Raw genomic sequence first — 18,648 nt, 5'->3', positions numbered from 1 at the left:
ACAGAGCAAGAAAAAAAAAAAAAAAATCAATTTATTCTTGAACAAGAGAATATTTTACATATTCAATACCTAATTGTCAAATATTTACTTGTATTTGTAGACCATGATCCAAGACATATTAAAACATTTTCTACTAGTTGTGACATAGTAATCTGAATTTCTTCCATAGAATACCTTACAGTTTAGACTGTTCTTTCCTTTTTTTTTCTCTACTTTTTAAAATTGTGACAAAATATACATAACAAAAAATTTACTGTTTTAACCATTTTTAAGTGTACAGTGCAGTGGCATTAAATATATCCACATAGTTGTATAACTATCACCACCATGCATCTCCAGAACTTCTTCATCTTGGGAAGCAGAAACCCTATACCCATTAAACACTAACTCCCCAGTCTTTCCTTCCTTCCAACCTCTAGCAACTACCATTTTACTTCCTGTCTCTATGAATTTGACTGCTCTAGGAACCTCATATAAGTATAATCAAACAGTATTTGACCTTTTCTGACTAGTTTATTTCACTTGACAAAATGTCTTCAAGGTTCATCCTTGTAGCATGTGTAAGAATTCCCCATCTTTTTAAGGCTAAATAATATTCCATCATTACTCCTTATTTATTCACCTGTCAATGGATACTTGGGTCGCTTTGATGTTTTAGCTACTGTGAATAATGCTGCTATGAAAATGAGTGTACAAATACTTCTTCAAGGTCCTGCTTTCAATTCTTTCGCTATATACCTAGAAATAAATTTGCTGAATCATATGCTAATTCTGTTTAAATTTTTTTTTTTTTTTTTGAGACAGAGTCTCACTCTGGCACAACCTCAGCTCACTGCAGTCTCTGCCTCCGGGTTTCAAGCGATTCTCCTGCCTCAGCCTCTGGGGTAGCTGGGATTACAGGTGCCTGCTAACACGCTCGGCTAATTTTTGTATTTTTGGTAGAGACAGGGTTTCACCATGTTGTCCACGCTGGTCTTGAACTTCTGGCCTCTAGTGATCCACCCGCCTCAGCCTCCCAAAGTTCTGGGATTACAGGTGTGAGCCACCACACCCAGTTTCTGTGTTTAATTTTGTTGAGGAATGTCCATACTGTTTTCCAGAGTGGCTGAACCATTTTACATTCCCACCAACAGTGCACAGTGGTACCAATTTCTCCACATCCTCAGCCACACTTGTCGTTTCCCAGTTTTTCGATAGTATCTATCTTAATGGGGGTGAGATGGTAGGTATCTCATTGTGGTTTTGGTGTGCATCTCCCTAATGGCTAATGATGTTGAGTATTTTTCATATGCTTATTGGCCATCTGTATATCTTATTTGAAGCAGTGTATATTCAAGTCCTTTGCCCATTTCCTAATTGGTGGCTTGTTAGATTAGTCTTTCTTTTTGCTTTTTTGAGACTGATCTTTGCTCTGTCACCCAAGCTGGAGTGCGGTGGTGCAACGTAGCTCACTGCAGTCTCAACCTTCCAGGTTCAAGCAATCCTCCTATGTCAGCCTTCCAAGGAGATGGGACCACAGGTGCACACCACCACACTTGGCTAATTTTTTTATTTTTTGTAGAGTCAGAGTCTCACTATGTTGCCCAGGCTGGTCTCTATCCCCTAGGCTCAAGCAGTCCTCCTGCCTCAGCCTCCAAAAGTGCTGGGATTACAGCCATGAGCCACTCACTTGACCAGACTAGTCTTTCTTATAATCAAATACAATCTGCCCTGTGTATCCATGGGTTTCACATCCGTGGATTCAACCAATCCACAAATGGAAAATATTAGGAAAAAACTTGCATCTGTGCTGAAGATGTACATTTTCTTTTCTTGTCATTATTTCCTAAACAATAGGTATAACAACTATTTACACAGCATTTACTTTATATATTACAAGTAATCTAAAAATGATTTACAGAATACAGGAGGATGTGCATAAGTTATATGCAAACACTATGCCAATCATAACAGAGACCTGAACATCCACAGACGGTCCTGGAACTAATCCCTCACATAAACTTAACTGTACATTTGCCAAATTTCTTAAACTTTGATATTTTTCGCTTGAAAAACCTTTGTGCATAATATATTCTTTACAAATTGGATTTCACTGATTCCACAATATGGCATTCCATCAAAATCCCTGATCTTTCCAGGTTCATGACTATTACCTATTCCACATATATTTAACCGTTGTCATTAAATATACTGAGGTTCAAATAAAAGGCTGAAAGTTGTGGTATTGCACTAATGCTGGCTTGAAGAAACATCCAAAGAATGAAAAAAATAATTAGTGAGATAAATGCTATCTAAACACTATCTAACATGTATGTTTTTATCCTTTTAAGTATAAAATTTTTTCTTATCTAACATTGCTTCTTTAAATTTATGGATTTATTTCCCAGGCCTATTACCATAAGGGGAAACAATTCAGTTTTGATGACAGGGTTTTTGGATGGTGGCTAAGTCCTGGCATGTTTATCTGGCACGATCTATAAAACATTCAATTTGTGAAAGTTTTGAAATAACTACTGCTGTGACATTAACTAGTATTGTCATCTTTTTCCTTTTGCTGGTCCCTAGTCTCCAAGAGATTCTTTAAATTGGAAACTATTTTAACCATATATCAGAAGTTAGAGACCAAAGATGAAACCAATTGATTCTGGTGGGTAATGATCTATACTAAATTGATACCATATTTCTAGGCCCAGGCGATCTCTTTGCTTCTGGAATTTTAAAGTATGTAGAAAAACAGCTCAGTCTCCTGTTAAAGTTTTGGGTTTCTCTTTTTTAAATCAATAGTATCAGAAAAATAGAAATATCTGGGAATTGAAGAAGACCACATACATTTATGTACAAAGTTGTGTCATGAGAAGGTACTTGCATATCCATAATTATACCCAGCAGAGCTCTTCTAAGATGAACAATTTTGTCACTTTTTTTTTTTTTTTTGAGATGGAGTTTTGCTCTGTCGCCCAGGCTGGAGTACAATGGCGCGATCTCGGCTCGCTGCAATCTCCGCCTCCGGGGTTCAAGTGATTCTCCTGCCTCAGCCTCCCGAGTAGCTGGCATTACAGGCATGCACCACTACGCCCAGCTAGTTTTGTATTTTTAGTAGAGATGGGGTTTCACCATGTTGGCCAGGCTGGTCTCAAACTCCTGACCTCAGATAATCTGCCTGCTTCGGCCTTCCAAAGTGCTTGGATTTACAGGAGTGAGTCACCGTGCCCGGCCAATTTTGTCACTTTTAATAGAATGGGAAATCACTTTATCCATGTTCCAATCCAATACATTTTTCTTTTTCCTTTTTTCTTTTTATTTTTGTTTTGTTGTTTTTTTGAGATGGAGTCTTGCTCTGTCGCCCAGGTTGGAGTGCAGTGGCGCAATCTCGGCTCACTGCAACCTCCACCTCCTGGGTTCAAGCGATTCTCCTGCCTCAGCCTCCCGAAGTAGTTGGGAGTACAGGCATGTGCCACCACGCCTGGCTAATTTGTGTATTTTTAGTAGAGACAAGGTTTCGCTATGTTGACCAGGTTGGTCTCGAACGCCTGACCTCAGGTGATCCACCTGCCTCAGTCTCCCAAAGTGCTGGGAATACAGGCATGAGCCATTGCACTGGGCCCTTCTCTTTTTATTTTTAAGAGATCAGTTCTCACTCTGTCACCCAAGTTGGAGTGCAGTGGTGCAGAGCTCACTGCAGCCTCCAACTCCTGGGCTTAAGTGATCCTCCCACCTCTACCTCCTGAGTAGCTGGAACTACAGACTTGCAGCATCATGCCCGGCTAATTTTTTTTGTTTGTTTATTTTTTGTAGAGACAAAGTCTCACTATGTCACCCCAGCTGGCCTCAAACTCCTGACCCTCATGCAATGCTCTCATCTTGGCCTCCCAAAGTGCCAGGATTACACACATGAGTTAACGTACCCGGCTCCAAGATTTTCTTAATCCCACAGTTTCATAAATAATTCCCAAGTAGGCTGGGCACAGTGGCTGGCTCACGCCTGTAATCTCAGTACTTCAGGGGACCAAGGCAGGAGGATCACTTGAGGCCAGGAGTTTGAGACTAGCCTGGGCAACATAGTGAGACCACATCTCTGCCAAAAAAATTAAAAATTAGCCAGGTGTGGTGGTGCATGACTGTGATCCCAGCTACACGGGAGACTGAAGTGGGAGGATCACGTGAGCCTGGGAAGTCAAAGCTGTAGTGACCTATGATCACGCCACTGCACTCCGGCCTGGGTAACAAAATGAGACTTTGTCTCAAAAAAAAAAAAAAAAAAAATTCCCAAGGAAAACTGTCATAATGTTTCTTATACCCAGTAACAACTCAGTATCAACTTTAAATTGATTTTTCATAGCAAGAAAATATATTTTAAAATTATATATACAGAAAAAGTTAACCTTTTCACTTGAGTTTAAATAGTTGAAAATATCTACAACATTAGCCTAAATATTTTTATCTTATTAAATAGATATTCTTTTTTTTCTTTCTTCTTCTTTTTTTTATTTTTATTTTTTTTTTTTGAGATGGAGTCTCACTCTGATGCCCAGGCTGGAGTGTAATGGTGTGATCTCACCTCACTGCAACTTCCGCCTCCCAGGTTCAAGCGATTCTCATGCCTCGGCCTCCCGAATAGCTGGGAATACAGGCGTGCACCACCACACGTGGCTAATTTTTGTATTTTTAGTAGAGACGGGGTTTCACCCTGTTAGCCAGGCTGGTCTCGAACTCCTGACCTCAAGCAATCTGCCCACTTCAGCCTCCCAAAGTGCTGGAATTACAGGCATGAGTCACTGCACCCGGCTTAAATAAATATTCTATTTCCATACTTAAAAACTTTTGAAGACAGCTATCTCATGTTCACTCGACTTAACGTTATTCCTTACTACCTGAAAAACATATTTCTTCAGCAAAATTTGCTTTAAAGAATGTGCCAAAGATACTCCTTCTCTATTTCATCTGAGGCTTCAAACCCCCAAGAAATGTCCTAAGTGCCAGAATACTAGCACAGATAACACTAAAAGATTATGAAACTAGTTTTGCTGCCATTAGCTTATCATCCATTTGAGGATATGTGAGAAAAGGTGGAAAATTAAATAAAACCTTCAGTCGAATTTCCTTGGAAAGAGTTGTTATTATATGCTAGGCATCTAATTCTGTCATAAGAGAGGAGCAAGCTGTTTTCCCCTTAACTTAAGCCACACAAGAGAGACTTCCAAAACAGCATCAGAGACCTTGGCACATGCCAAGGGAATTTGGGAATTCTGGGAATTTTGAATTACCTAAGCACCTGTGGCATGTGTCTAAAAGAATACCAAAGGCAAGGAATTATGGTTACATCAGTTAAAGGCAACAGAGCTAAGAGTTGGGAATAAACTGTACACCTGCCAATGGTGACAAGAAGGAAGGAGGGTTTTTCCCCATGGGCCAAGTTCACCATGAGGAAAGCAGAAGGAGTTTGTGTGAAAAGGAATTCTACCCATGAGGGCTGCCTATAGGACAAGGTGATCATAACAGATAGACTCTGTGTATAGACAACAACAAAAAAACAGGGACTGAAGCGGGAGAACTACAGTCTGAGGTCTCTGAGGAGACTACAAAGCTCCCCATAAAAGAGAGCCACCTACAGAGCTTCAGGCACACAGAAGGCTCCACTGCAGGTTACAACTACAGCAGTCAAGTAATAGCCTTTTTGCACCCTTTAACTCGCTTCCCTTCCCTGGGAGGGCCTGATTCTGAAGAAACCACAAATAGCAGCTAGCAATAGGAAAAGATGGATAATGAAGAAACTGACTAGGCTCTTCCAAAACACATAGACATGCACACACATGCATGCACGTGCATACATAATACAAACACACACACATGCAACATATGTGCACCTGTAATACAAACACACACACATACTCTTCACATTCCCAAGAAAGTAGCCTGAAGTGGGGGAAAAGGAGACGTCATAAACTGGACAAGAGCCTAAGGTTTTGATATTAGATTGGACTGAACATTTTAATACTTTAAACGAAATAACTGCCAGGCATGGTGACTCACGTCTATAATCCCAACACTTTGGGATTCCCATGCAGGAAGATCACTTGAGCCCAGGAGTTCAAAACCAGCCTGGGCAATATGCCGAAACCCCATGTCTACCAAAAATACAAAAACTATCCGGGCATGGTGGCATGTGCCTGTAGTCCCAGCTTCTCAGGAGGCTGAGGACGAGGATGATTTGAGCCCAGGAGGCAGAGGTTGCAGTGAGCCAAGATTGCACCACTGCACTACAGACTGGGCAACACAGCCAGACCGTCTCAAAAAAAAAAAAAAAAAGAAAAAAGAAAAAAAAAAGAAAGAAATAACTGGGGAGAAAAAATCTATAGGACTTGCTTGGGATTTCATCTATGAGCAAAGAGAATAAGTGGACAGCGCAGGTTTGCAGAGGTGGGCTGGGAGAGAAGAAAGTGTCTGCTTGTACTCCAGTAAGTCCAATCGTGTAACACATCTGCTATACGTGTATGGGTAAAAAGAAGTATTTAAAGATAAAAGGTTATGCCATTGGGGAATAAAATGAAGGCATAAAGTCATTTTTTGGAATCAGTCCATGTCTACAGACAAAATATAACCTGAGTTCTTAGCTCCAAGGGCTGTGTTTTGAAACCCTACATTGGTTGGGCGCAGTGGCTTAAGCCTATAATCCCAGCATTTTGGGAGACCGAGACGGGTGGATCATGAGGTCAGGAGATCAAGACCATCCTGGCTAACACAGTGAAACCCCATCTCTACTAAAAAAATACAAAAAACTAGCCGGGCGTGGTGGCGGGTGCCTATAGTCCCAGCTACTCAGGAGGCTGAGGCAGGAGAATGGCGTAAATCCAGGAGGCGGAGCTTGCAGTGATCAGAGATCCGGCCACTGCACTCCAGCCTGGGCAACAGAGGGAGACTCTGTCTCCAAAAAAAAAAAAAAAAAAAGAAACCCTACATTTATATGCTAAGTTTCTCTTCCCCTGCAGAAATGGTGTCATTATTTCTTTAAATAATGAGCTTAATATGAAATGGTAAATATGTTAAACCACACTTTCACTAAAGATCACTGGCTATAAAGTTGGACATATGGCCACGATATCCTGAAATTCTGTTGAAAAAATATTTCCTGATGTAAGAGAGTGCAACAGAGACACTCATAATTTAGACCAGTAGTTTTCAATTGTTTTGACTATGAGAGTTCCTTTAATGTCAAGAACTATCATCTCCATATTGATTATTTATTCAGACTACAAATGATGCTTCATGCCATGTGAATATCACCAGATGAACTAATCTAGACTACTGTCTTTAGAAATTTTTTTTAAATCTTGCTGATTGTTATCCCATTTTACTCCACTCTGCCTCTCTTATTTTATTCTTCCTTCTCTTCTTCCTTTCTTCATTCCCTCCTTCCTTTTTCCTTCATTCCCTCTTCCTTCCTTCCTTCTTTTCCCTCTCTCTAGTCTTAATGTCTTTTCTCACCTTCAAAACAGCTATGAATTTGCAGTATGGATTTGCAGATCCTATTCTAATTATTCTATCTTTTTTTAAAGCTATGGTTATGTGGTGAATATGCCGAAAATAAGAACACACACACACAGACTAACTCATGCCGTAAGAATCCAACTGCAGCAGTGTTTTGTTTTGTATTCTCGTTGCTGTGATATGAATGTAGAATGCAGTTGCTAAATAATTTGCCTCATCCATTTGGGCTCACCATTCTCTGCTATTGCCTCTGAAACACTATGAGGGCCTTTAATAATCCTTAAAAAATTATCTTTATAGCTACTCTGTGAAACATGAGCCCCATGTCAATCTCCAGTGCCTATAATGAAGTCAGTCAACCAGGAATTGAATTCTACCTCTTTTTTTTTAATCTGCATTCTACTGAAAAATCCTACCTCTTTTAAAGATTACGATCCTACCCCTCCACTGCTCAGATCCCTCCTAGCATGCCACAGCCCCTGCACACCTCTGCAGTATCTTCTCAAGCATACTGCTCCAGTTTATAGTGTTCCAAACACATTGGCTTTCTCTTAGACCCTTAAAGGCATCTAGATCTTTCCTGCCACAGAGACTTTGCACATGGTATTCTCTCTGCCTGAATCACTTCTCCCCTTGCTCATTACATGGCTGGCTCCTTGTCATCCTTCAGGTCTCTTAAATGTTACATCCCCAAAAAAGCCTTCCCTGACAAGCCCATTTACAGCATGCCACCCCTCCTCTATTAATCTCCACCACAGTACTATTTCATTCTTTCATAATAGTATAGTTTGCTAATACATGTCGTATTTATTATATGTTTTAACTTGTTTATAGAATGTCTCTGACCTAGGCTGTCAGCTCCTTAAAAATGCAAGGACAATGTCTACATTGTTTGCCCCGAACACTCAACACAGCCAGGAGTATATAGAAGCTCAAGAAATAGCTGTTTTGGGGTAGGGAAGGGAAGAAAGGAAAGAAAAAAGGAGGGGAGCTATGTGGGCATTTCTGAATCTTTTATTCTTACTTAATCATAAAATACAGAACGACAAATACTCATGTACCAGCCAGTCAGCTTATTTTGCGAATATAAGTGAAATTCTGTGTCTCTCTTCCCTGTCCCACATCCTCCCTCCCCATTCCCCAGAGTTAATCATTCTCTTGAATTTTGTACTATTCATTACCTTGTATGTCTTCATATTTTAAACACACATATTCTGTATGATTTTACCTCTATGTAATGCTATATAAATGGAGATTAAGGAAATGTCCCTGAGGAATTCACAAAAATCAAAAAGGCACTTTTCAAACCCTCTTCCTTTAAAAAAAAAAAAAAAGGAAACTTCATTAAATGACATATACAGTGTTCCCACTACAAACTCAGTCTAGTCAATAATATAATGAAATGTTTATCCTTCCAGAAAGAAAGAGTAATGAAGTTAACAAGAAGAGAAGAAATAACATTTTAAAATGTAGTGGAGAGGATTCCTACTGCTAAATTTTCATAATTAATAACATGTTCAGAAGATACAAAGGAAAGATGGTACAACTTAAATTGTTAGGGGAAATACCATTGTACTTCTAAAAGTATAGAGAAATATAGAGTGGTCACTTCACAAATATAAATATGTCCTTCAGAGAGTCTTCCTACCCAGAGGTACACAGGAAGCACTGCCCTTTTTACAAAAATAACTCCTAGTGAATAATAGCTGTTTAAACACTGCCCCCTAATGTGCATACTCAGCTCCCTCTGAAATGATAAGAGGACCGTGCTAATAAAAATAATCAGGTCCTTCCTCCCTTGTGATCACTCTAGCATTTTTGTCCTGCAGACCAGATTTCACAGACTGAGGCAATTTCAACCACACAACTGTCAGAGTGCATTAAAGTCAATCTCCCAGCCATTCTAAGATTACTGTCATCAGCAGTAAGGCCAACATCTGAGTGAGAACAAACTATTTGGGCTTGGACAGCACTGACAAGACAGCAATACCACTGGGAAACATCAGGAAAGTCTAGGATCTCAATCATAACATGTGCAACTTTAGACTGATGTAATCAGTCTTATAAAACACACACACACACACAGACACACACACAGACACACTGATTACCAAGAAAATCAAACCTTTTTTTTTTTTTTTGAGATGAAGTCTCACTCTGTCACCCAGGCTGGAATGCAATGGCATGATTTCGGCTCACTGTAACCTCCGCCTCCAGGTTCATGCAATTCTCCTGCCTCAGCCTCCCAAGTAGCTGGGATTATAGTCACCCACCACCATACCCAGCTAATTTTTGTATTTTTAGTAGAGACGGGGTTTCATCATGTTGGTCAGGCTGGTTTCGAACTCCTTACCTCAGGTGATCTGCCCGCCTTGGCCTCCCAAAGTGCTGGGATTACAGGCGTGAGTCACCGCACCCGGCCAAGAAAATCAAATTTTAAAAAAAGAGATGAACCTTGCTGTTTATGCACACAAACTCACGACTCACGAATGGCTTTGGCTTCCGGAAGAATCTGTTGAAATTTAGACTCCCTGACTAATAAATTTGTTCATGACTTCCATCATTGCCAATAAAATTAGCAACAAGTGAAAGAAAATGGCAAAAATAGGCCAGGCGCAGTGGCTCACGCCTGTAATACCAGCACTTTGGGAGGCCCAGGCAGGTGGATCACAAGGTCAGGAGATCAAGACCATCCTGGCTAACACGGTGAAACCCCGTCTCTAGTAAAAATGCAAAACATTAGCCGGGCGTGGTGGCAGGCGCCTGTAGGCCAGCTACTCGGGAGGCTGAGGCAAGAGAATGGCGTGAACCCAAGAGGCAGAGCTTGCAGTGAGCTAAGATCGCGCCACTGCACTCCAGCCTGGGCGACAGAGCGAGACTCCATCTCAAAAAACAAAAAAAAGGAAAATGGCAAAAATATATTATTCTCAAGTAGCGCTGTTCAGTGTCGCCTAATTACAAAATCTATGTCATTACTTATTGATATGTCTTGAAAAGCATAAAGGCACTTACTACTAAGTCAAGAAACCTGTTTTAAACCCATCTGCTATTAAATAGCTGTGTGACCTTAGGTCTGGATCTGTTTCATTATCAGGAAATAAAGAAGAACTGAGTATATAGATGTTATTCCAATAATTGTCAGGAGGTGAGAATGAGGAGATTATAGAATAATGAGAGGTATGTTTTCGGACTATACATATCTGCCTATCCCCCTCTCATTCCTCCATTACATCACTAAAAAGCACATGATAGAACCATTCTTCCTTATCTGAGAACTACTGAATTATATAATCTATCTCCAATGCCATTCGCCATACTAAAACGTTAATACAGAATTTGAGAACTGTAAGAAAACTTAGACACTCTCCAATCATTAAGTCAAGGCCCAGAAGAACTTTTGACCCTAACCAGTTGGTTATGAATGTGAATCATTAGGAAGTGTGGGCTTCCCAAGTAGACTAGAATTTTATTTGACTCGATGATGTGATAAAATGCATTATTATTCTCAACTGTCATCCTGCTCGAAACCCACGCCGTATGCCATGCGACTTTGTAGTTCCTCCCTCTGAAACAGAATGTATTTCACCACCCATTGGTATTGGACTTGGCCATGTGACTTGCTTTGACAAATATTCCATTTGTTAGCAGATGCACTGGGAGCAGAAGCTTTAAACACACTGATGAAAATGGGCTTGTTCTCTTGCACTCCACCTTTCCCTATAAGGGGAGATACATTTGGTGGCCACTGGTCCAAGGAGGATAACAGACATGCAGAGCATACCAGTCCCCCAACCCACAACTTGGAGCCAAACCTAACCAGTCTGTATCAACTGAATCCCAGTCAACCACAGACATGGGAAACAAAAATAAATGCTTATTGTCATATAGCATTTTGCATTTGTTGGTTATGCAGCACTTTTATGGTAATATGATCATTCAGAAAATAATTTACCTGTATTAACATTTTAAACCTCAACATTTCCATTAGATTACAGGATTCTAATGGAAAAAAATATCTCCCTCACTCTGTCACACATATAAATATTATTGTTTAGACAGAAAAATAAAAATATGATTATGGATCTATTAAACAGCACATTTTAAAAAGTGAGATCTAGTGGCCAAGAATCATCTACCATGTATAGAATCTGTCATTCAGTACAGACGTTAATCATCAGGCCTGGGCACAGTGGCTCACACGTGTAATCCCAACACTTTAGGAGGCCGAGGTGGATGGATCACTTGAGGTCAGGAGTTCCAGACCGGACTGGCCAACATGGTGAAACCCCGTCTCTACTAAAAATACAAAAATTAGCCAGGCATGGTGGTGCATGCCTGTAATCCCATCTACTCGGGTGGCTGAGGCAGGAGACTCACCTGAACCTAGGAGGTGGAGATTCCAGTGAGCGGAGATTGTACCAAAGCATTCCAACCTGAGGAACACAGGGAGACCCTGCCTCCAAATCAATCAATCAATCAATCAATCACTACAGCTCTTTTTCCCATCTAAAATGACAACCAGCCTAACATTGCAGCTTACTTTACTTCTTTAATTTTTTTTTTTTTTTTTTTTGAGACGGAGTCTCACTCTGTCGCCCAGGCTGGAGTGCAGTGATGCCATCTTGGCTCACTGCAACCTCTGCCTCCCAGGCTGAAGCAATTCTCCCGTCTCAGCCTCCTGAGTAGCTGGCACTACAGGCACATGCCACCAAACCAGGCTAATTTTTGTATTTTTAGTAGAGATAGGGTTTCACCATATTGGTCAGGCTGATCTCGAACTCCTGACCATAGGTAACCACCCACCTCGGCCTCCCAAAGTGTTGGGATTACAGGCGTGAGCCACTGCGCCCAGCCTGCAGCTTACTTTATATGAAGATACTGAAACCGCCATTGAAAAACTGTAACTGAGATGGTGAAAGAGATCTGACCCAGCCAGCTCTATCTTGCTCCTTAACACACCTCCAAGCTGCCCTTGTACATTCCTGGGCATAAGCTGAACTAACTTTGGGAGGAATTTAGTTTATGGTTTATAGTTTAAAACAAAGGCTGGGCATGGTGGCTCACACCTGTAATCCCAACAATTTGGGAGGCGGAGGCAGGTGGACCACCTGAGTTCAGGAGTTCCAGACCAGCCTGACCAACATGGATAAACCCCGTTGCTACTAAAAATACAAAAAAATTAGCCAGGCGTGGGGGTGCATGCCTGTAATCCCAGCTACTCAGGAAGCTGAGGCAAGAGAATCACGTGAACCCAGGAGCCAGAGATTGCAATGAGCCGAGATTGCGCCGTTGCACTCTAGCCTTGGCAACAAGAGCAAAACTCCGTCTCAAAAATAAAATAAAATAAAATAAAACAAAGACGGTAATAGCCCTTTCCCAGAACAAACCTCCTTCTTGCCTGGGGACTAGGCTGCCTTTATAGGACTAACAAATTAGCTACACAATTAGAAATTATGGTTTAAGAGTCATGCGGCTGGAGGCTACAAGATTCTGACCCTCCTTAAACTGCTCCTAAGATCAGTGCTTGAGATATTTTGCAGACCCTGCACTTGATGAATCAGCTGGCACCACCCAGATTGATAAACTGGCTCATGTGATCTGTGGCCCCCACCCAGATCTGACTCCTTACAAGAGGACAGCGTCAACTCCCTATGATCTCATCTCTGACCCAACCAATCAGCACTCTCGACTCACCGGCCTTCCCCTACCCACCAAATTATCCTTAAAAACTCTGATCCCTGAATGCTCGGGAGACTGACCTGAGTAATAATAAAATTCCAGTCTCCCACACAGCTCGCTCTGTGTGAATTAACTCTTCCTCTATTGCAAGTACCCTGTCTTGATAAATCAGCTCTGTTGAGGCAGCAGGCAAGGTGAATCCATTGGGCAATTACAATATCACCATATTGATAATTACACTGTGAAAAGCAAATTATTATAATAACTCCACTAACCTGAATCCATAGAAATTACAGTATTTTATTTTTTATGAATATTTTTTAAAACAACAGATAATAGGTCGGGCATGGTGGCTCACACCTACAATGCCAGCACTTTGGGAGGCTGAGGCAGGAGGATCACTTGAGCCCAGGAGTTCTAGACCAGACTGAGCAACATGGCAAAACCCCATCTCTACAAAAAAAAACTTTTCTAATTAAAAATTTAGCCAGGCGTGGGGGTGCACACCTGTAGTCCCAGCTACTTGGAAGGCAGAAGCAGAATAACTGCTTGAGTCCACAAGTTAGAAGCTGCAGTGAGCTATGATCATGACACTGCACTCCAGCCTGGGTGACAGAATAAGACCTCATCTCAAAGAAAAAAAACAAAATATTTTGAAGCTTTCTACAGTAAAAAAATATTTTCAGATATCTATTTTAAGATAAATTTACTGAATAATAAGGAGTAAAGCTTTTGCTTAGCTCCTTTTTAAAATCTCTAAGTGCACCAGTTCCTTTTCCTAGCTTAGGAAAAGACCTAAGGCATAGTGATCTATGACAATAATAGAATATTTGCTTCATGGTATAGGCTCTTTTGGTATCTTAAAGCAATGATCATTATGTAGTGCCATGGATAAGCTATAGAAGAAATCACAGATAAAGCTAAGTATGTACTAACCCCCGGCTATTCTTTGAAAGTTTCTTTGGAAAATATAAGCATACTATTTAGTACTACTTATCTCTATCTCTGAAAAGTAGAATGCAGGAAAAATTGCAACTATTAAACTCTTTAGTCAAGTTCTGATTACTCATTCACTAATTCAAAAACTGCTGTTGACCAGCCTGGCCAACATGGAGAAACCCTGTCTCTACTAAAAGTGCAAAAATTAGCTGGGCATAGTGGCAGGTGCCTAGAATCCCAGCTACTCGGGAGGCTGAGGCAGAAGAATCGCTTGAACCTAGGGGGTGGAGGTTGCAGTGAGCCAAGACTGCACCACTGCACTCCAGCTGGGCAACAGAGTGACACTCCACCTCAAAAAAAAACAAAAATATTAGCCAGGTGTGGTGGCTCACGTCTGTAATCCCAGCACTTTGGGAGGCCAAGGCGGATGGATCATGAGGTCAGGAGTTCAAGACCAGCCTGGCCAACATAGTGAAACCCCGTCTCTACTAAAAATACAAAAAATTAGCCAGGCGTGGTGGCGGGCGCCTGTAATCCAGCTACTCAAGAGGTTGAGGCTGGAGAATCGCTTGAACGCGGGAGGCAGAGGTTGCAGTGAGTGGAGATCACCCCACTGCACTCCAGCCTGAGTAAAAGGGTGAGACTCTGTCTCAAAAAAAAAAAATTGCTGTTGGCTGTAGAACCCCTATCATGTGCTCTGCATTACATGTGGAACTGGGAATAGAATAACAACCTTCAATGGCGTGAGGGAAACTGGCAAGTAATGAGGAAGTAAAAAACAAGATAGAGGTCAAGTGCGGTGGCTCATGCCAGTAATTCCAGCACTTTGGGAGGCCGAGCCAGGTGAATCACTTGAGGTCAAGAGTTAGAGACCAGCTGGCCAATATGGTGAAATCCCCTCTCTACCCAAAATACAAAAATTAGCCGGGCAAGGTGGTGCACACCTGTAACCCCAGCTACTCTGGAGGCTGAGGCATAAGAATTGCTTGAACCTGGGAGGCAGAGGTTGCACTGAGCTGAGATTGCCCCAGTGCACTCCAGCCTGGGTGACAGAGCAAGACTCTGCCTCAAAAAATAAAATAAAGGCCGGGCACGGTGGCTCATGCCTGTAATCCCAGCACTTTGGGAGGCCAAGGCAGGTGGATCATGAGGTCAGGAGTTCGAGACCAGCCTGACCAACATGGTGAAACCGCATTTCTACTAAAAATACAAAAATTAGCCAGGCGTGGTGGTGCGCACCTGTAATCACAGCTACTCAGGAGGCTGTGGCAGGAGAATCGCTTGAACTGGGGAGGCAGAGATTGCAGTGAGCCAAGATGGTGCCACTGCACTCCAGTCTGGGGGACAAAGTGAGACTCAGTATCAAAAAAAAAAAAAAAGAAAAGAAATGCAAGTAATTCCAACCTACATATGCTATATGCCTTTCTGCTTAAACGATCTATGTTTTTAAGTATAAATTGTCTATGAAAATAAACACTTCTGGCCAGGCATGGTAGCTCACGCCTATAATCTCAATACTTTCGGAAGCCGAGGTAGGCCAATCACATAAGGCTAGGAGTTCAAGAACAGCCAGGCCAACATGGCAAAACCCCATCTCTATGAAAAACACAAAAAAATTACTCCTTTACCTGATGCAGGTCTCTACTCAAATGTCACCATATGGGTAGAGCATTCTCTCACCTACCAGTATGAAATAACTTATCCTCACCCCACCCCCTTGCCAACTACCAGACTCAATTATCAAAAACAAAAATAAAAGTGCTTATTTATTTACTATCTATCACCCTAACCTAGAATACAAATGCTCTAGAGAGCGCAGATGGATTTTTATCACTTCTATATTCCAGAATCGGAGTCTACTGCCTGGAAGATCATAGGTTTGCAGTAAATATTTGGTGGATGACTGAGTAAAAACTTATAATACTAGGAATTTTTCTGATGCAAACTAATAATATAACATTTTATGTTATGAGTCACTTTTCTCTATTGCATCCCTAATTAAGAGTTAAGTACTTATATAGAAAACTAAGTAACACTGTGACTTTTTCCCTTTAGCCTAAACATGCAAATACATGCATATATAAGCAGTTCACTGGCAAGGGCTGAATAATCGGAAGACTTTATGCCACTCTTTTCCTTCTCTTGGCTTAGTGCTTCTGAATATATTGAAGGGATACCTTGGGCTCCTATGTTATTACCTTAAAGTCAATTAACATTTCAACTCTGGGCCGGGAGTGATGGCCCATGCCTATAATGCTAGCACTTTGGAAGGCCAAGGTTAGTGGATCACTTGAGGTTAGGATTTAGAGACCAGCCTCACCAATATGGTGAAACCATCTCTACTAAAAATACAAAAATCAGCCAGGCGTGGTGGTAGGCACCTGTAATCCCAGCTACTCAGGAGGCTGAGGCAGGAGAAACCTTTGAACTTAGGAGGCAGAGGTTGCAGTGAGCCAAGATCACGCCACTGAACTCCAGCCTGGGCGACGGAGTGAGACTCTGTCTCAAAAAAGAAAAAAAAAAATTGTAAGAGTTAATAACAGTACTTTAAAAACATTTGTAAAACATCAACATAAAAATTAGCAAAACTATAGGCAGATAATTCAAAGAAAAAATATGAATAGCCAATAAATTTATGAAAATTTTCATTTAGATTAATGTTCCTTAATAATGTTCAGCATCGAAGGCCAGATGCGGTGGCTCACACCTGTAATCCCAGCACTTTGGGAGGCTGAGGAGAGTGGATCACGAGGTCAGAAGATCGAGATAATCCTGGCCAACATGGTGAAACCCCATCTCTACTAAAAATACAAAAATTAGCTAGGCATGGTGGCACATGCCTGGTAATTCCAGCTACTCAGGAGGCTAAGGCAGGAGAATCGCTTGAACCAGGGAGTCGGAGGTTGCAGTGAGCCGAGATCGCGCCACTACACTCCAGCCTGGCAACAGAGCGAGACTTTGTCTCAAAAAAAAGAAAAAAGAAAAAAGAAAAAATTAATGTTCAGCAACCTAAATGGCCTGGGAAAAAAGAAAGCAGAAAAACTTCCAAAAAAAAAAAAGCCAGCAAGAGGTTTCTTACAGCAATAAGAAAACACAGAAACTGGAAAACCTTTTAACTGACAAGGATGTGGGGTTGAAATACCTGTGATGGAACAATAGATGATGTGAGGAGCAATCTTGTCTATATCTTCATATCCCAGGCCCATTGCAGACAGTTTGCCAGGGACATAGTTTTCCACAAACACATCACAAACAGCTGCGAGCTGATGGAAGAGGTGAACATGAGTCAGACTTCCCCTCAACAAATCCTCACATGATAGAATTTTAAATTCTACACAATTGATTCTCCCTTTCTAATAGCTCAGAAAAATCACAGGACCGATGAAGCAAATTAGATAAACATAGAAGTTCTGGTCAACTACTTAAAGCATTACTGTCAGTAAAATAATGGCTTTTAAAGTTTTTGTAAGTACATGGTATTGAATGGATTCTGCATCCTTTAAATATAATAAATATCTAGACTACATGGTCTGTCCAAATAGATTCTAAAAAGATTAGGTAGAAAAATTAGAATGTAAGTACATTAAATCTATGAAAAACACCTTTTAAAACATTTACAAGAAAACTAAATAGGTCATGTCTGGTTGCTCACTTCTCTAATCTCAGCACTTTGGGAGGCCAAGGCAGGTGGATTGCTTGAGCCCAGGAGTTCAAGATCAGGAGTTCAAGACCAGCCTGGGCAACATGGCAAAATCCCATCTCTATAAAAATTAGCCAGACAAGGTGGTGCACACTTATGGTCCCAGCTACTCAGGAGGCTCAGGTGGGAGGATCTCTTGAGCCAGCAAGTTGAGGTTGCAGTGAGCTGCGATGGTGCCACTGCACTCCAGCCTGGGAGACTATTAGACCTTGTCTCCAAAAACAGACCTAAATACAAAGTCTTTACTACTCAACATCCCTATTGTTACGTAATATTCCTCATTATAACATGCACTTAACGCATGTAAACAGGATTCTGAAATGTTTTCACACCTTTCAGATGCATTCTTCCCAAAGAGTTTTAAATGTATTTAATGAACCACCGAAGTTTTTTTTCTTCAGGCCACTAAACTATAGCCCAGTAAACCAGGAACTGTCAAGAACAAATTCCAGATTGTGATGCCCAGACCACTGTTACAGGAATTAGAGGACAATGCAGCACTGTAAACCTTAATTTTAATTTTTTTCCCAAAATTTCAATTGCAACTACTTTTAAAAATGTTTGTAAAGGGCCAGGTGCAGTGGCTCACACCTGTAGTCCCAGCACTTTGGGAGGCCAAGTAAGGCAGACCATTTGAGGTCAGAAGTTCAAGACCAGCCTCGTCAACATGGTGAAACCCTGTCTCTACTAAAATTACAAAAAAATGAGCCAGGTGTGGTAGCATATGCCTGTAATCCCAGCTACTCGGGAGGCTGAGGCACAAGAATCACTTGAACCCAGGAGACAGAGGTCACAGTGAGCTGAGATCGCACCACTGCACTCCAGCCTGGGTGACAGAATGAGAC

The 18,648-nt window shown here is 41.3% G+C and overlaps 1 protein-coding gene across 3 annotated transcripts in view; it reads right to left on the bottom strand.

Annotated features, from left to right (window-relative positions):
- The window catches only part of SUGCT (succinyl-CoA:glutarate-CoA transferase), a 712,177-nt gene that overhangs the window by 675,406 nt on the left and 18,123 nt on the right, over window positions 1-18,648 (bottom strand). For all 3 annotated transcript variants that reach the window (XM_011995105.1, XM_011995108.1, XM_011995107.1), the window contains exon 5: window positions 17,246-17,366. In XM_011995105.1, coding sequence (XP_011850495.1) covers window positions 17,246-17,366 — 121 coding nt within the window. The remainder of the gene's footprint in view (window positions 1-17,245; window positions 17,367-18,648) is intronic.

Source organism: Mandrillus leucophaeus, unplaced genomic scaffold (assembly GCF_000951045.1).
Source record: "Mandrillus leucophaeus isolate KB7577 unplaced genomic scaffold, Mleu.le_1.0 Scaffold472, whole genome shotgun sequence".
NCBI lineage: Eukaryota > Metazoa > Chordata > Mammalia > Primates > Cercopithecidae > Mandrillus > Mandrillus leucophaeus.
Note: the sequence above shows the minus strand (reverse complement) of the source record. Positions and strands in the feature narration are given on the sequence as shown.